The sequence below is a fragment of the Ctenopharyngodon idella genome, chromosome 19 (genome assembly GCF_019924925.1).
Source record: "Ctenopharyngodon idella isolate HZGC_01 chromosome 19, HZGC01, whole genome shotgun sequence".
In the NCBI taxonomy this organism is placed as follows: domain Eukaryota; kingdom Metazoa; phylum Chordata; class Actinopteri; order Cypriniformes; family Xenocyprididae; genus Ctenopharyngodon; species Ctenopharyngodon idella.
The window spans coordinates 22,304,143-22,326,201 of record NC_067238.1 but is presented as its reverse complement, the minus strand read 5'-3'; the positions used below and the strand labels follow the sequence as shown (position 1 = coordinate 22,326,201).

Below are 22,059 nucleotides of genomic sequence, written 5' to 3'. Positions count from 1 at the left end.
TTTTCCATCTATGATCTAAGTGTTTACATGCTTGCTAAATAAAATATAATACCTTTTATGTGCTTAAAAGCCTTAAATGCTTGAACCCCTGGTAAATACTGCTTGCAGCTTTAATTTTTATTAAGTTCTTTGCAATGTTTTTCATTTGTTTCTTTTTCTGATTTTCTTCTTTTTCAAATTTCATATGAATATTCAGTGTTAAATTTCTATTTTTTTAAAAAATAGAAAGATTTTTATAATATTTCAAGTTCTTTACATTTTTCCATATACATACAGTGCTGCTTGAATGTTTGTGAACCCTTTAGAATTTTCTGTATTTCTTCTGATGATGAACGTTAAACTGAGCGGTGTATCACCGAGAAACGTCCTGCTCAAGTCATCCTTGCAATGGAGGCTCGAGTTGAATAACTATTTCTTCCAATGTTTCATCATCGGACACGTGGTTGGATTGATATGGTAAAATTGACGCCATCGTAGAAAAATGATCCAGTATTATCTGTGAGTGGCAAAAGTATATGAAGCTCTAGGATTAGCAGTTAATTTGAAGGTAATATTAGGCTCCACCTGTTCTTAAATGTTTTCAATCAATGGAATGACAATCAAGAACAGGGATCTAGCAAAGTCTGAACTTCACAACACGTGTTTGTGGAAGTATATCATGGCACGGAAAAAGGAGATTTCTGAGGACCTCAGAAAAAGAGTTGTTGCTCATCAGACTGGAAAAGGTTATAAAACCAATCTCTAAAGAGTTTGGACAGTCTTTCAAATCCATAGTCAGATTGTGTACAAATGGAGGAAATTCAAGACAGTTGCCAACCTCCCCAGGACTGGTCGACCAACAAAGATCACTCCAATAGCAAGACATGTAATAGTCACAAAGGATCCCAGGGTAACTTCTAAGCAAATAAAAGCCTCTCTCATGTTGGCTGATGTTAAATGTTCATGAGCCCACCTTCAGAAGAACACTGAACAACCATGGTATGGCATGGCAGAGTTGCAAGGAGAAAGCCTCCAAAAAGAACATTGCTGCCTGTCTGCATTTTGCTAAAGATCATGTGGACAAGCCAGATGGCTACTGGAAAAATGTTTTGTGGATGGACAAAAATAGAACTTTTTGGTTTAAATGAGAAGTGTTATGTTTGGAGAAAGAAAAGCACTGCATTCCAGCATAAGAACCTTATCCCCTCTGTCCGTGAACTGAAGCTCAAGAGAAAGTGGGTCAGGCAGCAAGACAACAAGCCCAAGCACACAAGTAGTTCTACCAAAAAATGGCTAAAGTAGAACAAAGTTAATGTTTTGGAAAGGCCAAGTCAAAGTCCAGACCTTAATCCAGTTGAAATGTTGAAGCAAGCAGTTCATGTGAGGAAACCCACCAACATCCCAGAGTTGAAGCTGTTCTGTACTGAGGAATTGACTAAAATTCCTTCAAGTTGTTGTGCACGACTGATCAGCAGTTACCAGTAACATTTAGTTGCCATTATTGCTGCACAAGGGGGTCACACCAGATACTAAAAAGCAAGAGTTCACATACTTTTGCCACTCACAGATATGTACCACTGGATCATTTTTCTCATTAAATAATTGACAAAGTATATGTTTTTGTCTCATTTGTTTGATTGGGTTCTCTTTGTCTACTTTTTGGACTTTTGTGAACATCTGATGATGTTTTGGGTCATATTTTTGCAGAAATATACAAAAATGGTTCACAAACATTCAAGCAGCACTGTATATACAGTGATGGTCAGAATTATTGGCACACTTGGTAAATATGATCAAAGATAGCTGTAAAAATCTGAATTGTTTATCCTTTTGGTTTTTCATTAAAAAAAAAAAAAGAAAAAAAAAGAAAAAAAAAAGAATTGAGAGTGGGTTAGGGTTTAGGGTTTTCAGCTTACTTTCTTCTGCTACACACTGAAAAGTATGTACATTTTCTTCAGAAAAAGAGTACATATATTTTAGGGCATAGTATAAGTAAGTGAATTGAGACGCAGGACATGAGTAGGCTACTGTGAATTTGGAAATACTTCTTTTGTCACATACTGCTTTTCGCCTACTATATAGTAGGGAAGTATGCAATTTTGGATGCAGCCAATGTATAAAGTCAGTTCTCCTCAAGTTCTCACAGGTGTCAGAGTAATCACAGGTGCAGTTCATGACATTAACTGTGAACATATTGCACACATTAATGTTTCACAACCATAAAGTGCCCGAAGACTGTTTCGTCTTCATTTTGAATCAAATCTTGATTGTTTAATTATGGACTTCCTCCAAACTGTTTCTTTAGTTAAGGGAAAAAAAAAAAAAATAATAATAATAATAATTGACAAGCTGTATTTAAGACATCACTGACTAATGAAGTAATAACACTTCACTGAGTGTCTAAAAATGTTTTATGGTAATTTAAACAAATTCACTATGCACCCCAGCTACAGTACAGAAAACTAGCTGAATGGAAAGAAATATCCATACGGTGTAAATGAAAGACCTTCAGGAGGAACCTTTCAGACCAGAGCAATTCATCTGGGTCAAATGTACACAAAGTATGGCAGTTAGATCGAAATTACTGAGCAACTGAGCAGTGAATTATAGAAGACGGCTTCTATAGGTAAAAAATAAAGTAAAAAGTAATGGGCCGCACATTCTCAACTGACTCTCTGTGATCAAACCCATCCATCTTGTTCAACCTTGGTGTGTTTAGAGTGTAAGCAAAATCCCATCAGCCATTCACAGACAGCGACCCTGTGAATACAGATGCCTGTGCGCTCCGGACCTTTTGCCCTTTTGGTTTAATCTATTTTTACTGGCTGTAAAGCGTAAGCTTCATCCGTTCTGAACTAGAGACCTTGGCAAAATCGATGGCATTTCACCCCCAATTTACCTATATTATATATATATATATATATATATTATATATATATATATATATATATATATAAATATAAATAAGAGAGAGAGAGAAAAAGAGAGAATTGCATTATATATGACTCAAAATTAACATTTCACACAATTCCGAGAATTCATAATAGAATGAATGCAAATGAAGTTTGAGGGGAAAGTCCTCAGGGGAGAGAATACAGCATGCGTGAGGGGAGAACAACAAGAGGCGATCCGGCTTTCTGAAGCTCTGAGCCTCCCACACGTTTTTTAGACACGTTTTTGTTGGAGTGTGTGCGTACGTGTGCGTCAAGGGTTCTCTGGAGCACTTTGCGTCACAGGCTTCAACCCACATGTACACCTGACTCCACACATGTATGCATCATATACACACAACCATAGGCAAGTAAACAGGTTGGGTTCGATTCTAGAAGCTGAAGCAAAAAGGTACAAAAAATAAATATCTTTCCATTTATATAGGAGCACAAAGGTTATGTTAGTCAAACTATCCATGATGACAAACAAAATTTACAGGAAATGACAGTATTATATAAAATATATATTGAATTGATACCCAATGAGCTCTCAGTAAGATTTTCGTGGGATATGATTTACAGGTCTGAGGTTTTTGTAAAACCTCTATCCAATATATTGCCATCTATGGCCATAATAACTGTCATACATTAGGATTACAGGGATTTCTCATGCTGATTTTGTGTTTCAGTAAACTAAAGGTGGTACATCTCTCCTGTGGCATTTCAAACAGACTTTGCTGCAGGTGCTCCACATGTGTCAAGTGAATTTTGTGCCATCTGGGATGAATATAGAAAATGTGAAAGAAATCCACCTAATGCACAAAAACGCACAAAGGACTAAAAGGGAGATGAAAAACAAGAGAAATTTAGAAGGCAATGCTGCCCTCTTCTGGTGACTAAAAACGGTAAAAAAAAAATAATTATAATATAATATAATATAATATAATATAATATAAGGAACATTGGGATATTCTTCTTGCATCTATTGCATAGCACAAGCCAGTTTGGAAGATTGATAAATGTATAAAAATATAATATAATATAATATAATATAATATAATAATATAATTTTGAAAGATGTACTAGATAATCAGATATTAATGTATAATAATAATAATAATAATAATGATAATGAAATAATGAAATACAAGACAAATGAAAAACATTACATGGCATAAATTCTCAAATAATATTAACACTTTTATTAGATTTTTTCGAGAAATATTAAATGGCCCCTTGGGGTGTTATATCAATCATACAATCCTGATTAAATAAAAAAATAACATATACACATGGAAATACTGAAATATGACTTTAAAGGCCTCAAAAGACACTAAAGACAAGCTGTACTGTGAATTTAAAGCTGATTATCTCTGTTATCATTAATGAAGAGCATTATGGTGATAAATTAATTTCAAAGCAGCAAACTACAGAGCTAGACCTTAAAGTAACTCTACAGTGCACCCGAATATGCATAATGTTATATTTCATATGATACACATTTATTTTCATACATTAAAACAATACTGACTCTGGTATCTACATACATTATTCTGTATACAATTCGATTGATAAAAATAAAGCATGTAAACTCAGGTAGGATATTGCTTTTTTTTTTGCAAAAATAGACTCATCTGCTATTGCTTTGGTGTGATGGACCAGATGATCGGGATGAGGAGGTCCAGTGCGCCACCATTTCAACTGAACGCAAACTCCTGCCCGAGTTTCCTGGATCTTCTTTCTCCCACATACCTATCTGTGCTCAGAGGCGTTTGGTGCGTTTCCATTGGTCTTGTCCCATTCAGTCTCAGAGTTCCAGTCCTGAGGCATCACCCCAATGTCCAGGACCTGGGGGTTAGTACGAGACTCAGCGAGTCTATGGGAAGAGAGACAGAAGAATGCAAACTGAAAAACCTGAAACTAAACAGTGATGCAAATGTACAGTATATCAGCAGGACTGATTAACATATGGGCAATTCCATGCAAATGTCAACCTTACCATGGAAAAAATAAATGAAACCCGATTTAGTCACATCCATAATGCTGGAATTGCCCATATGTGCCTAAGGGTTTCATGAAAACCCACGTTTAGTTGATAACTATGTTATTTACTAGGCTAACAACTGCTATGATTTCATTTATAAGGTTAGAAGCCATGCAATACACATCAACGTAATCACATTAGACTAATATAGTGCTATGTTCAGGGATAAAAACAAACAGATAACATACAAACTGGCTAGGCTGAGGATGATGGGATATTGAAGGAAACAAGCCTTATAATATTGAACAAAAAAAAAAAAAAAAAAAAAAATCTGTACTGCAAATTGCATTTAAAAATGGATCATTGCAGAACCCTGCCGTCAAATTCACAATTAGATCTGTCTATTGGGTCAGCACCAGGCCAGGATGCTAATTTGGTTGGGTTGATTAGTGAAAGTTGGCAGGGTTCTGGAAGACAACAGGGGAGGGGAATGATGTTACAGACTGACAGACAGAGATTTGGATATGGCTGGGTGGACATTTGGTACAGGACTAGACCTAGACTCGTTACCTGGAGAGTACTCATAGTTATCCAAACTGCAGCTAGGAACAAAGAGAAAGTATAACAATCAAGGGCTTGAGAGCTGCAGGACGTTTCTCTGTTCCCTTTAAAAAACACAATTCTGTTCTGATGAAGGTCACAATGCATGAATCAACCAGTTTAGCTGAATTTTATTAATCTCGATATTAATCTTTCAGAAGACATGCGAGGCTAAATACAGTATTAGCTACTTCAGCCCTGAAGATGATGCTACCAAAGACTATAGAATAACAATAAATCTTACAGGGACTTTGATGCTACTCAATAAGGAATCTCACATCTTCAATTGAACTGATAAATACCCTTCAGTCAACACATGGTACCTCTGATGCAAGATTTAAAGAAAGTAATAAATTACTAAATAAGTAAAAAATAAATGACAAAGTTACTACTACTAAAAATATTATTATTATATACATATTTATTATACATCCATTATTATATAAATTTACTTCATTTACAGTTCCTATTTTTCTCATTCAAATTCATACAAATTTGTGTGCCCAGTTCTACAATAATAATAATAATAATAATAATAATAATAATAATAGGGACCATGTAAATAAAATAAATGTATAATATATATATATATATATATATAATAATAATTATAACCATCTAAATAAAATAAATGTATATAATAATAATAATAATAATAAATGTATAATTATTATTATTATTTTAATTTATTATTATTATTATTATAATATACACACATGCATGTATTATATACACATTAATTTATTTTCTTATTTACATAGTCTCAATTATACATTCCTACCATTATAAGTCTGACAACAGTAGACATGAATGAATATATAAACACACACACACACACACACACACACACACACACACACACACACACACACAAGCTTGTCGAAGAAACATTTGCAAGCATTCCATGTTCAGCCTGTCTGGTGGATTTAATCAAATAAAATGAAAGCATTTGTACTCATAAAGCACAAATATTCAGGTCAGGTTTGTCATCTATATACCATCACAAACAAATCATTGAAGGCCAACTCTACATTTGCAGGGAGAATTATATCCTGCCAAACTACTGGTAAGTAAAGCTTTAGCTTGGTCCCGTGGAGAATAAACAAATAAAATGAGACTATCTTTCTCATGAGATCTCAGTATGGGAAAAATGCCTTTGCTCAGTTGTTCTGGATGATTAATCAAAGGCCAAGAAGTTATGTGGAGGAAACTGAAAGAAACAATTTCAAATGGTTCCAACAATCTTTAAGAAGACTGTAGTTGGAGATCCTTTTGATGTGTGAGAGGTTATCAGCATGCTTTTTACATGCAGCTCACTTCAAGAATTTGTCCTTCCTATCCCTCACTGAAGAGAGATAGAAAAGAGATTCAGATGAGATAGAAGCTTGAGAGAGGAGATAAGAACAGCTCTGGGTGCCTCATACCTTGAAAAAGCCTCTTCCAGACCATCATCCATCTCCTGAAAAAAGGAGCAAAATGGTATTTGAATTTTAAGACGACAAAGACAATGGTCAGCAGTCACTCATGTGGAATCCTCCCTGTGAGACTAATTTGAGAGAAAAACACGTTCATTAGCGGAAAAGATCTTACCCATAGGGTGGTGGTGTTGTTGTTGGGTTCGGTGGAGTTGTCCACATTTTCCACAGCAGATGAGTAATCATTGATGTCCAACAGGTTCTCTGTAGCTGCAGCTAAAAAAACAAAACAAAACAGCCCTTTAACATTGAAGTGTAAAAGGGATAGTTTCTCACAAAATAATAGAGTAGAAGAGGAGGTAAAGAGAGTTTAAGGAGTCAGTACCTCCTCCTTTCAGGCTGGTCAGGCTGACCGATCTCTCTGACTGTGAACTGTTAGACATCTCTCCAGCTGAATCCCATTTCACACGATGCTCTCTCTCTGAAAGCAGAGCAACAGTACATCATGAATAATCATGCTTTAACAACTAGAATAAGTTCATATAAATTCAAACAAATAAATTACTTTTCTTGGTGCTTTCATTGAGCACTGGGTTCCAAGTTCTTTGCATTCTTGCCAAACAAAGTTTCTAAAATTATGTGAGAAGTACAAAGGAGTTTATTGGAATTAGAGGGATAGTTCACCCTAAAATGAAAATTACCCCATGATTTATTCACCCTGAAGCCATCCAAGGTGTATGTAGGGGCGATTTTGAAGCCAAAAAAAGTGTATCCATCCATCGTAAAATTGCTCCACACGGCTCTGGGGGGTTAATAAAGGCCTTCTGGAGCAAAGCGATGGGTTTTTGTAAGAAAAATACCCATATATAAAACTTTATAATCTAAAATAACTAGCATACTACGCAAGTCGACTTGCGCCACAAGAGTAACCTGTGACACGATTTATGGTGTAGGATGTAGGAGTAGCGTAAGCTTAGACACCTCTCACAATTTAAACAAATAGGGCTGGGCAACAAATTCAAGCTCCTCTTTTCTTGTATCAAAATCTTCCAACATTTCTCTTTAAAATTTCTCGTTTTAGACATATAATTCATGACCGGTGTTTTGTTTTGCTCTATCCTCTGTGCTTCCATGTTCGTCATTACGTCACGTGTCGGGTCAGGGGTTACTCTTCCGCCTCAAATCGACGTGTACGGCTGTCTGCCAGAAGCTAGTTATTATAGTTAATAATGTTTTAAATACGGATTTTTGTTTTTTGTTTGTTTGTTTATTTGTTTGTTTTTTACAAAAACCCATCGCTTCACTTCAGACGGCCTTTATTAACCCCCCCCGGATCCATGTGGAGTACTTTTACGATAGATGGATGCACTTTTTTTTTGCTTCAAAAATTGGGCCCCCCATTTACTGCCATTATAAAGCTTGGAAAAGTCATGATATTTTTAAATATATATCCGATTGTGTTTGTCTGAAAGAAGAAAGTCATATACACCTAGGATGGCTTGAGGGCAAGTAAATCATGGGATAATTTTCATTTTTGGGTGAACTAACAGTTTAACTTTCTTGCATTAACTGGCTCCTGTTTTCCAAATACAATGTTTTCCATCTTTTCTATAACAAGAAAGGGCAACAGAGCAATGGTCTGACTGCCATAATCAATCACAACAGCATCAATGCCCTCAAAGACCCTATCAGGAGAGCAAATTCTTCGAAACAGAGTGACAAATTATCTTCCACTTGTGGCATTTGATTCTACATGACCTCCACATTGTTTTGAGGAGAGATATGACACTCTGTACCTTCTTTGGCAACCTCCCAAAACTCGAAGGCCACTCTGAAGGCCTGAGCCACCGTGAGCGAGACCGCCTGGGCCTGAGGGAACACAACAGGACAACAGTGAGTCAATCAGACTGAAAGGAGGAGGATGTAGTATCTGGACAGATACAAAAAGAACAACAGACATATAAAGCATACATATCTTTTTAAGGTGTTTCAATGTCAGTGGACAGCAGTTTTCAAACATTTTAAATCAATGTAAGAGAAATATTATTTTCCTATGTGTATTCAATCAATACTACTGCATATACATGATTAATTTTGTTAAAATGACTTTTTTTTTTATTTATTTTTTTTTTTACATAACTTTTAATCATGAAAGATACATATTGTTTTTGGCAAATATACATATTCGTTTGTATAAATCATTATTTTTTATTGTATGTATTGAAAAAAGACACTCTACCTTCATTGTTACTCAATAAATGATGCTTTTGACAGAGGGATTAGAGAAGGAGGACAAAGTAATTGCTTCTAGAGTATGTTAAATGTTTAAGAAAGTAAAGGGATGAACTGAAGGTTTCAAGCAGGTTGCTGCCCAACAGAGGTTATGGCATACGTGTAAGGGTTAGATTGACTGATAAGTATGTTGTAAGTTATCTGAGACCCTCAAATGCAAGGCTCGAGATAACTGCTGAGCATGGGCCCCCTCCTTCCATCACACTCTTGGTAGAAGACTCAGATATATTGCCCACTTTTATCTCTTTTTTTTTGTCACTCTCGTGCAAATGCTGTGAGAAACAACTAGTGAATAATGCCTCTTTCTGTAGTCAAGGTCAGTAGGGCTGGGAAGAGTCTAGAGTCAGACAAAATGTTTCCAAATAAAAAAAATATTTACGTACATCAGGTAGGCATATTATGGGATGTTGAGCAAGACCAATGTGTATGAAGATGAACCAGAAAGTGTACATATATGATAAAAGGAAGTAGTAGGCCTTATGATAATCTGTTCATTTGCTTATCCAATCAACTTTGAAAGTCTTTGTTTAATGATAAGTGAATATGTATGATTTTACTGCATTTGCTCAGAGCTCATTTTGTAGTTTTCTGAGATACATTTCAGTTGTAAGAGACTACCCTGAATCGTGATTTCAGACAAATTCTTAAATTTTTACTATTGAGTGGCCTGCCTTGAATTTTTTTGGTGAATTTCTACCACATCAACAACCAAATTAAACCCACAAGCACACAATTAGCCTATAACTACTGGAACCAAATAAATGAATAAATAAAACAAATGAATAAATACGATAGAAAAGGTAATGGATTTTATACTATATTCATTATATTATACATGTTAAATTATACATTATATTGAACAATATAAGGCATCTAGCCTCAACAGGCATGTTGAGATGTTTTTGGATTGTTGTGCTATGCTGTGAAGAAAAGCATGTACTTCAACAGACAGAAAGTGATCTAGTCAGCTATTCTGAATAACTGTCCTCCTTCTTCATGCTTTGTTTGACTCCTTTTGTTCCAGTCAGAAGTCTTTGTGGTGATGGAAGATTCACAGCTTTCATAAGGGAAGCATCAAACTCTCACCATTTTCCGTTTGGCACAGAGGAATGCATGGCACTCGAGCGTCTCATTCTGTTGGTTCTGGGAGATGAAAGCAAATACTTTGTTGTGCATCTTGTCAGCTGTGCAGTATGATATCCTTGGAGAAAGGGTCACAAAACAGACCAGCGTTAAGGACTTGCAGTCAGGTTTGAGTAAATAAAAATGATGTTTTGCAGGGATATGAACAGAGGCAGACTGGAACTTCAAGGACTGTTTTTTGTACTACTGTTATACACTGAAGAACAGACAGCTGCTGCTTTTCTTTAAACAAATATGGGAAGAGAGATCAGGTTGAATTCTAATTATTCAGTTCATTAATTAAAGTAAACTTGTTACATGAATTCTGTATCATAATTATTTATTATATACACACTACCGGTCAAAAGTTTGGAATAATTACGATTTTTTTTTTTTTTTTAAAAGAAGTCTCTTATGCTCACCAAGGCTGCAATTATTTTTGATGAAAAATACAGTAAAAACAGTAATATTGTGAAATATTATTTCAATTTAAAACACCTTATTTCTATTTTAATATATTTTATAATGTAATTTATTCTTGTGATGACAAAGCTGAATTTTCAGCATCAAAATTCCAGTCTTCAGTGTCACATTATCCTTCAGAAATCATTCTAATATGCTGATTTGCTGCTCAAGAAACATCTCTTATTATTATCAATGTTGAAAACAGTTTTTGCAGACTAATATTTTGAGGAAACCGAGATACACTACCATTCAAAAGTTGAAGCAAAGTAAGACTTAAAAAAAATAAAATAATACTTTTATTCAACAAAGACATTAAATTGATCAAAAGTGGCAGTGAAGAGATTTCTATTTCATATAAATGTTGTTCTTTTGAACTTTCTGTTCATCAAAAAAAAAAAAATAAATAAAAATAAAAAACACATTTATCATAGTTTCCACAATTGTATTAAGCAGCAAAGACAACATCAAAATTATTATTAATAATAAGAACCATTATTAACAATTGAGTACCATTTAATAATTGAGCACTGAATCAGCAATAAAGCAAAGAATTTTTGTCACACTTTAGGGTCCAATTCTCACAATTAACTACGACTTTTGCCTCAATAAACTCATAATTACTGCTTATCAATAGTTCGTAAAGTAGCTGTTAAGTTTAGGTATTGGGTAGGAATTGGGTAGGATTAACAAACATAGAATATGGTCATGCAAGATAAGGCATTAATATGTGATTTATAAGTACTAAAAAAACAGAATTGGACCCTAAACTAAAGCGTTACCAGACTTTTGAATTGAATTGACAATACTGTGTGTGTGTGTGTGTGTGGAAAGTAGGCTCAGCCAAAGCACATTCAACTGTGAAGATGAGATTTATGGGGACTACTGCTGGTCTCCTGCAGTATGCTGTATTTCACATGTCCCTAGTGAGAAACCCAGAGGTGAGTGTGTGTGTGTATGGTAAAACACTGGATGGCAGGATAAATCATCTCCACTGTAGGTCAGACACACTCACTTCTGAGAAGAGGAAGACTTTTCCTTTCATAGTCTAATGTGGTTCAGTGGCACAGCAAGTGAATGTTTAACAGGCAGTTGAACGTGAAAGAATTAGTTGTGTTGAGGTGTGTAGAGTTCACCTGTATATGGAAATATTCTCGATCAGCTGGTTAGACACACTGTCGCACAAGATGATTCCCTGAGGAGACACTTTCAGGGCCACTTTAGGCAGTTTCTTTCCGCTGGCTTTGGCCTAACAAATAAACAAATAACAAAACATTTTTATATTGCTGTTTGTCCGTTTTATAGTGACACTTTTCTGTGCAGAACTTGGTTCTTGATTCTAGGATGTTCTGTATGATTACTATGGGGGCTATGGGGTTGCTAAGGTGTTTTGAGTATATTTAGCTTGTTGTTATGCAGTTATTCAGGCTGATTTCCAAGAAGTTGCTATGTGGTTTATAGGCTATGAGCCAGGGCCTTGCTAACATTTTTGAGTGTTTTAATGTGTTGCTATGCGGTTGCTAGGGTATTCCGGGTGAATGTCAGGGTGTTGCTATGTGGTTGCTAGGCTATCTCAATGATATTATGGTCTTTAGATATTCTTATATTTTCATATCCAAGTTATAAGAAATGACAGAACTCACTGTGGCCACAATCCTCTTAACAGCAGCAGCTGAGATCTCCTCGCCTTTGGGTTGGTCCACCAGAGTCATCCCTAGATGCCGGAGGTTAAAGGTCATTCCCTCAAGAAGAGTCTCTCTTGTGTCGGTCCAATTCTCAGGGAGCTCTACATGAAGGAGAGAAAATACGAACAGGGTGAAGAGTTTGAGGCAACGCTAAATATCTACAAAAACATTTACACATGTGGGTTAAACAAAGTCAGCACAGACAAACAGTAAACAACTTCAACCAAAGTGCACACAAGAGGCTTGCGCTGCAGAGGTCATGAACAGTTATGAAATATTAAAAGAAAGAAAGAAAAAAAAATGGTGCGTGAGTAAATATTTGTTGGAATCAACCTTTGTTCTAGAGACTCAAATATTTCAGGCCAAAAAAACATTTTGGATGCCTCTGTACAGCTTTATTTCCAGGGCTGACTGAAAACAGACAAAGACAATCAAAGTTCTGGAGCAGCTGTTATTAATGAAAAGCTCAAGAAATTAAATGTATCTTTCTTGAACCGGTGTTTCTGGCATTATTAAACAGTTGAGAAAGATAGCACATGTGTAACAATATATTGCAGCTCTTAAAGTGACAGAAGCCTAAACCCTGATGTTAAACTGACACTTTTTATGTAATGATACAGTAAAACACTGCTGTCATTTTCAGAAGTTGTAGGGAAGTTTCTTCTTACAAAAACAATGTGAAACATTCTGTTATATCCTTTTCAGTTTTTAAATATGTTACAATATAATTTCAATTTATTTTACACACTTAAAGCATTATTGTATCACATTTTTCTTCAATATCGTGCAGCTCTAGTTCTTTTTCAATTTCTCTTCTGAAGCATCTGAAGCTCCTCTTCAGTAAAAACAATAAGTAAGAACTTGACAAGGCCTGCACAAACCTCAGCTTCAACCCCTAATATAAATACATATGTATTGCATTAGTTTAGTAGTGGTATTTTCAGACAATAAATTGTAATTTTGCAATGGCAGCATTGCTACTTTGCTTTCAAGCTTGTGTTTTGTATACGGGTCACTGACAGATAAGGTTTTTAAAAGTGTCAAAAAATAAGTTTTATTAAGTGTTAATAATGAGATTATGTGGTTTTTATAATAAATGAACACTGCTTTTGTCATTTTTTTACAAGATGGCCAAAATTTGTCACCAAAAAAGTCATTTGGTTTAACCAAAATTTCAGTTTTACCGAATGACACTTTTGGTTATACCAAATGACAATATTTTCAAACAATGCTAACAGGCTGATATCTAGCTAGCTAGCAAAAGGACAATCAAACATTTTATATTTAGTACAAATTTTTTAAATATTACAACATTTTCCCTGTTTTACAGTGGTTGTACCGAATCACCTGATGTTTCGGGACATGCATATGAGCAAGTGAAAACATTAATTTTTCAAATAGTTGGTCCTTTGCAGGTGTCTGAATGATGTCACATCTTGTCACATGATACTGACCGCATGACTTGATCCAAAATGGTCTCTCTATATTGGTTACTCCAAATGACATCAATGAAATGCATTTTTCCAGACATTTTTTCTCATAACAAAGCAACGACTTCTACACATACATTTTAATACCATTTTGCACTATGTTGGTATATGATGTTATAAAATCATGACAGAATAAAAAAATATATACATTTATTACATTTTAAAATATTTTAATATTGGCCTTTGGACGGTTAAACCGAATGACCTTTTGGGACTTCAAAATCTTTAAAATACCTTTATATGTAGCAAAATATAATTAAAACCTTTTGGATTCAATAAACGAGATCAAGTTGTACTACCTTACATACTTTAGATGTCATATCTTTGTTTTTTTATTATTATTAAGGCCTTTGGACAAAAAAAAAAAAAAAAAAATGTCCCATCACGTCATTGACCCATACTCAGTTGATGCCAAGAAAAAAAATGTTAATATATAAAATGCAAATGTGATTAGAGCACCTGTGAACCTCCAACACTCCTGCCTTCACAATCTGCATTAATTCCCAATCTGATTACAACACATTAAGCTGTTTCACTATCCATTAACTAAGATGCACAAATAAACGCTTATTATTTCTGTTGAGAAAACCTGAGACTCACATGTTTGGCTCTAGTAACACTACCTGTGGCTCACCTGATCGCTATAACATTTAAAATTCAAAAAATCCCCATAGATAAATTCTAGGAATTACAACACACAGGCACCAAGCCAAAACAGAGAAGACATTTATCATTTAGTCAGATTTCAAGTCACACAAAGTTCACCTTGTTTTGTTATTTTTCTATATGTTCCAAATAATGACCCAGATGGGTCAATAAAGTGTATAATCCACCTAAATGTTATATATGAAACGGCATTATATTACATTGAAGACAGAAAAAGGAGGGAAAAAGCAATTCCTGTATCTCATTTACTTTGGACTGAACAAGCCACTGGTCTGCTTGACCTCCAAAACACTTAACCATTAAGCAACTGTGCCACCCGTTCAACGAATCATACATACACTTACAGGAATCACAATCACAGGAAACAGTGAATCATAGTCTCAGAAAGTTATTGTTAATTCCTGTGTAAAGCTGGCAGAAAACAAAGATGACTAAAGAAGGTCATGACAAGGGGAAAATTTAAAGCTCTAATATTGCATTTCATATATAAACAGAACCAGCCACACTAAGATGATCGAATCATTACAAAGAAACTGAAAGGCTGACAAGTGACTTGTAGCTTCCTAAAGTGATTTAAGGACACAACAGGATCTTTCTATATCATTACTTTGCCCACAGCTCCTGAAATAACATATCATGCTGAAATTATTGATGATGCCCTACAACCCCAGCATAAAACCAGGGTAATTCATAGACATACAGAGATGGAAAAGGGCGTAATAATACAGCCCTAGTGACATACTGATTAGTGACACACCCAAGAGCCCTTAATCACAGGGGGGAAGCCCTGCTTTGTCTTAACCATGTCCCTGGAGAAACATCCAAGGGTGGAGTGACCCAAACCACCACTTGTCTCCAAGCTCCAAAATCAGAAACTGAACTGGCTGTTAGTCCAGATATGATTACAGTGCCAAATGTTTTTTGTTTTTTTATGACTCAAGGTCATGGTAAGTTTGGGAGTTATTTCAATCTCGGTCAGATGGGGAAAGAATGTTCTTTGTTTATTTTTCAAAATGGAAATATAAACAGCATTCTTAAAAAACAGGAGATAAAATGCAGATGACAAGTGATAGGAACATGTTAATGAGAACATTTTATCATATCAGATTTATCGTATTTATTTTTTGAGTGTGAATTGCAAACAAAAAAAAAAAATTGACCATATCACTGACCATATCGGCTTTGTGAACAAATCTCAATTAAAAAAAAAAAAGCACATTTAAAAATTCCAGGTCTCCACAGCAAGTTAAAAGAAGTCTTAACTCATGCTTCTCCTTACACACACAACACCTCGTGAAACATGAGAAGTGAATATCGAATGCTTTTATCAAATGGACTGCCTGGAAAAGCCTCAACAGCTGCTGCTGGACATTTCCCTTATGCTCTGAGTCAGACTGCCTCTCTTTTTAGTATGTGCAGGGCACCAACACACCAAAGATCCAGAGGCACGGGGTGATAAATCTCACCACTATAAAACACCATAAAAACTCTCTCTTCATTACAATGCAGCCATGTTTGATGCAAGCTATGCACTTTCTCTGTTGAGGCACATGACTTTGGAGCAGCAAGAAGGACATTTCTGATCACTCTGATGAGAAATGATCATAGGAGATAGCTGAATGAGAAGTACAAGAGGAAGGAAAGTAATTATGAACTATAACAAGGTGAATCTTTCCCATATCTCCTGTTTAAAAGTTGATAAGACTATTCATTTTGCTATCCTAACTATGCACGATTATATGGCTACTTTCATTTGATTATCTACTTTTAGCATCGGGGGCATTCATTGGCAATATTCTAATTTTCTGACAAATGTATCAAATTTATTAAAAAAATACATTAAGATGCAATTCACATGTACAAGGAATTTAATAGACCTCTTTTTTGATTACCATGTTTGTGCGTTTCATTTTGATGTTTTTAAAATATTATATTTCTTAAAGCCTCATTAAAGAATGAGAATCAGTAGCGTATAATCTTTTATTGTTATTTCTTAGAAAAAAAATAAGCGGTAAAGTAGTTGTAGAAATATTAAAGGGATCATGGCATGAGGTATAAAAGGTCTTTGTACATTAAAACATCCTGCAAGTTTTATCTCTTAAAACATCCTCCAAATGTACTCTCTGCAACCAGTTACAAAGCATTTAACACTGTTGTTGGTCATTTAAAATATCTAAAGGATGAACTTGCGGCTCGATTGGACTCATTTATTTAATTATGCGCTGTCAATTGTGGTAAAACTTCATGGTTTTATGAACACTGCCATGTCTGACACTGTCGCTTTGGTTACCGCTATGGTTAGTTAGAATGCGGTTGTGACTTCAGCTGTTCAATCAAACAGCTGAATGAACATATTCAAGCAGCTACTTTAATCTCCTGACTGAATAAAACATTTCAGGATTCACATTTGTAAGCAGTTGCTGCTGTAAATCCCAAAAAGTGACTGTGAACACAGCCATAATAAACACCTTTCCTACCTACACGCATAAACCTTATCTTTTGTGATAAATAATATCATTAGGTAAATTAACCAAAGGATTAATCAACTACTCATAAAATAATTAATAGATTATTCAAAAAATATTTGATAGATTAATCGATTGAAAAAAAAAAAAAAAAAAAATCATTCAAGTTTACTAACATTAAAGGGTTAAGTTCACCCAAAAATGAAATTTCTGTCATTAATTACTCACCCTAATGTTGTTCCACAGCCGTAAGACCTTCGTTCATCTTCGGAACACAAATTAAGATATTTTTGATAAAATCCGATGGCTCAGAGAGGCCTGCATTGCCAGCAAGACAATTAACACTTTCAATGCCCAGAAAGCCACTAAAGACGTGCCAAAAAAACTAAATAATGACTTTATGACAATATCTAGTCATGGGCGATTTCAAAACACTGCTTCATGAAGCTTTGAAGCTTTACGAATCTTTTGTTTCGATTCAGTGGTTCGGAGCGCGTATCAAACTGCCAAAGTCACGCCCCCCAGTGGTGAACCATTGAAATTTCGAAACACTTCTCATGTAACAAAGCCTCGTTTACTGAAATCACGCGACTTTGGCACTCCGAATCCCTAATTCGAAACAAAAGATTCGTAAAGCTTCATGAAGCAGTGTTTTGAAATCGCCCATCAATAGATATTGTCATAAAGTCGTTATTTTGTTTTTTTTGGCGCACAAAAAGTATTCTTGTCGCTTCATAAAATTAAGGTTGAACCACTGTAGTCACATGAACTGTTTTAAATACGTCTTTTGTAGCTCTCTGGGCACTGAAAGTGTTAATTGTCTTGCTGTCAATGCAGGCCTCACTGAGCCATCGGATTTTATGAAAAAATATCTTAATTTGTGTTCCAAAGATGAACAAAGGTCTTACGGGTGTGGAACAACATGAGGGTGAGTAATTAATAACTGAATTTTCATTTTTGGGTGAACTAACCCTTTAATACAAAGTTTACAGTTCTAAAAACTAGACTTTTCCTTTTCTTTAGCATAGACACTTTTTGTCATTGACCGACTGTTTTTTCACTGCTAACCGCGACCCTATCTGTGACCTATTTTTGTGTTGTGACCCACCAGTTTAAAACCACTTGTTTAAAGAGAGAACATACACAATCCAACTGGCAAAGTGAACAACTGCAACAAAGTCAAATAAAAACAAAAAAAGATCTTTGTTTGGATTCCACAAAAAGGAAAGGAATGAGGTGAAGTCTGTATTGCAGCTAAAAGTAGGTCAGTAGATCAACAAAAGAATGTTAAACACATAAATGTGTCTTATTCTCCATCACTCAGCCGTTGAGAGAACAACCTATTAACACTGGTAGCTTGCTGATGTTGGAAACTTTTTACCATTCTGGCAAAGCCTGAGCCTTTTCACTGTGGTTGAATTGTGACTAAACACAATCATAACCGTGTACTTGCAGACTTCTTGTATTCCAGGTCATGAAGATAAGCAGCTCTCTGCCAACAAACAGAGCCGCTTTTGTGAAGTCAAGACAGAATTAAAGGGGAAACGAAAATTCACAGCAAACTTTCTAATCCCACTATAGGAAAAAAAAAAGTTGCATTTGTAAAGACCAAGCCAGCCCACTTCACCTGTTTTCAAAGCTTTGCTTTGAGCTTGTCCACTGAAACTTTGAAGAAGTCTTTGTTGAAACAAACGTGCTTTAGAATGTCTTGGAAATACTAGCAAACAAGTACCTACTTGTAAACTAGTCCAAGATGGATGCCAAAGAGAAAGAAAAAGATTTCAGATGCCGACAAAATCACACTGCTGGATTTGCATTGTTTATTTCACAAAACCATTGCAGGCAACTTCTCATATAAGGTACCTTGTTAATTAACCCTCAAAAACCCACTGTACCAAAACTGTCTTGTTTAAATCAATTAAATTACTGTTATTTTTACCTTATTGCAGGTAAAATTCTGAGTATATCACAGCAACATTTTTGGCAACAAACAAATGTTCATTCGAGTGTCATAAAGTCACTAAGTCACTGTCATTCACTCACACCATTGCTCTGTGTTTTGGATCATATTTAGCAATTTTACAAGTTTTTTGAGTACTTGACCTGTAACCTTGACCTGTGACCTTTTTTTCTTCTTAATTCCCAACACATTCATTGATCGATAAGTGATTATATGTCTCAAATATCAACCTACATACACAACCACTCAAAAGTTTGGAGTCATTAATTTAGCACGGATGCAGTGAATTGATCAAAAGTGACAAAAAAGACATTTAAAAGTTACAAACGATTTCTATTTCAATCAAATATTGTTCTTTTGAACTTTCTATTAATAAAAGAATGTTGAACTAAAGTTGAACTAAGTTTCCACTAAATATGACGCAGTACAACTGTTTTCAACACTGAAAATATTATGAAATGTTTCTTAAGAACCAAATCAGCATATTCAGTTCTGAAGGATCATGTGACACTGAAGACTGGAGTAATGAGACATCACAGCAATAAATGACATTTTAAAATAAATTCAGATAGAAAACAGTTAATTTAAATTGTAATATATTTCATAATATAACCGTTTTACTCTTTTTATCAAATGAATTCTACCTTGGTGAGCATAAAAGACTTTTCTCAATTTTTTTTTAAAAACATGACCCCAAATATTTGAGCAGTAGTGTAAATCTGTAACAGTTAGCAGTCATTAATAGTTAACATGTTTCTGTTTTATTCACACAATGAAGTCGCACAGATTAACATTACAAATGATTTTGAATGTATCCTAATTAAACTTTAAACAGAGTAAGAGGGGCGAGATGAACATACTGAAGTTTCAGTTTTCTGGCTGGAAGGTCAAAGCGACTGCACTGTGGGCCTCTGCATGTGCTTTATCATTATACAGCAGGTCAGTGAGGTGTAGAAAAATCTCAGGATCTTTACAAAGTGTCATGAAGCTGCTCTGAGACGAACATATCCACATTCCAGCCTCCTGGTCTAAGAAAGTATGTACTTGCTTACTGAATTATTACAGTGGTGATATTGTGAAACCCTGCAAACAATTCGCAAAGCCTCCCAGAACAAAATATGCTTCAAAAGTGGCTCGCAAAAATGTAAGTATGGGTTTCTAATATTTAATTTAGGGGACATGCTCCATCAAAGCCACGTCTCAAAATCTAGAAAGCGTTTTTGGGTATTACAGCTGTATATATTGGCAGCTCAACAGGTTTTGAGACACAGTCAACCACTAATATACCCCAGAACTCCTAGTTTCGTACGAAAGTTGTGAATCTAGTCGACAGCTGTAAAAAGGTCTGTGTCGTTCATTAAACAAATTTTGCACAGAATATTTATAATCATAATCAAGAGCCACTAAAAAAAAAAAAAAAAAAAAAAAAAAAAATCACATTTTACCCACAAACTAACTAATAACGATTCACAACTACTAGACAAACTCCATCTTTTGACTGTATTGCTAAAGAGATTAACACTACTGACAAACAAGTTCAGATGCTAACCGACTGACAACAAAAGTGACGCGTGAACACAGCCCAAACAAAAGTCTCGCTGTTGACACAAATGCTTACTTTGGTGTTTGCCTGAGCTCCAGGACTGTTTGGTCAGGCTGGGACTCCGAATAAAAGCCCTTCTGGCTGATTTCAGCACATCCATGGCGAGGTTTTGAGCGGAGAAGCGTCTTCAGGTGCTGCTGTTGCCCATGAACTACGTCTTCTCACTCTCAACTTTGTTATTGCCGTTTCGATGCCGACATCTGTGGGAATACTTGAGTCCTCGCGTCTCCTGGGCGGTGTTTCATCCGTCAATCAAAATGACGTTCGAATTACGCGGCGCCCAGATTCTGTTTCCATGGAAACGACATTAAACAATCCATTCGAAGCCTCCTTCGGTGTTTGCTTTTTAAATGGCTGTGTCAGACAGTGGCTTGTATGAAGGAACCTGGCATATGTGGCTTAATGCCTTTATACCTCGCTCCCTATAATGTTCGATGATAAGTCAACATTCATAAGGTTTAGGTCGCCGTCAGTGTCTCGCAGAATAGCAAGACAGACACGAAAAACAAGTGACACGAATATAGAGATCTATTGATATCTTTGTCGCCCTCGTGTGGATGTAGAAGAAATCGTCCTCTATTGGGACTCTGGGTCAACATTACAGATTATTTTGAAGGAATTATGAAACACGACAACTCAAGTAAACTATTATCTTCCACTATGGTTATAATAAAAAACATTTTTAGGTCATATATGCCGTGGTGACTGTAGAGAGCAGTGGTTCTCAATCTTTTTGGCTCGAATGTCCACCACCGTCCAACACAATTTGAAGGCCCCTCTGTAAGTTATATCTGTCAGTATTTTTATGACAATACTTTAAAGAGAGAGAGAGAGAGAGAGAGAGAGAGAGAGAGAGAGAAAGAAAAAAAACTTTAGGAGGAAAAAAATAACTTTTCTTCTTTTTTAGCATTTTAATAAAATTTGATTTTATTAATATTAATTGTATTAATAACAAAGTATTCATCAGAATCATTTTTAGTTGTCCTGCGGCCCCCAAAAGTTTTCTAAGGACCCCTAGTTGGGTTGAGAATCACTGCTGTAGTTTTTGTTAATATTTTGAATTAGATTTTTCATATGTATTTTCTGTTTTTATTTGAATTTCAAGTAAGTTTTTGAAGTTTTAGTAATTTTACGTTTTTGTAATTTTTATTAGTTTTTTTTTAATATGTCTATATAGATTTGACTAAATTACAATTTTTAGTTTTAGTTTTTTTTTAAGACCTTAAACTAAACAAAAATGAGAAATGCTGCCTTGGCTGAAATAAAATATGTTTTTTTTTTATTTAATTTCAGTTAATGTTTATTTTATTTCAAATAATGAAATGTTTTTTTTATGGTTTTAGTTTTATCTAACAAAAAGTCAATCAAATCTTGGATTAAAATTGGTTTCTTTGATTTCTGTACAT

The 22,059-nt window shown here is 35.1% G+C and overlaps 1 protein-coding gene across 2 annotated transcripts; it reads right to left on the bottom strand.

Annotated features, from left to right (window-relative positions):
* Positions 1-4,084: 4,084 nt before the first annotated feature.
* On the bottom strand, positions 4,085-20,917 carry ldlrap1a (low density lipoprotein receptor adaptor protein 1a). Of its 2 annotated transcripts, XM_051872348.1 has the most exons (10): positions 20,669-20,917; positions 12,428-12,570; positions 11,921-12,033; positions 10,287-10,401; positions 8,705-8,777; positions 7,294-7,389; positions 7,084-7,184; positions 6,918-6,952; positions 5,464-5,495; positions 4,085-4,785 (listed from the first exon to the last, which is right to left on the bottom strand). In XM_051872348.1, the coding sequence occupies exons 1-10, from the start codon at positions 20,751-20,753 to the stop codon at positions 4,739-4,741; spliced, it is 840 nt and encodes a 279-aa protein (XP_051728308.1). In that variant the 5' UTR covers positions 20,754-20,917; the 3' UTR covers positions 4,085-4,738. The 2 variants fall into 2 exon arrangements, with proteins under 2 accessions (XP_051728308.1, XP_051728307.1); XM_051872347.1 differs by lacking the exon at positions 5,464-5,495.
* Positions 20,918-22,059: the final 1,142 nt, after the last annotated feature.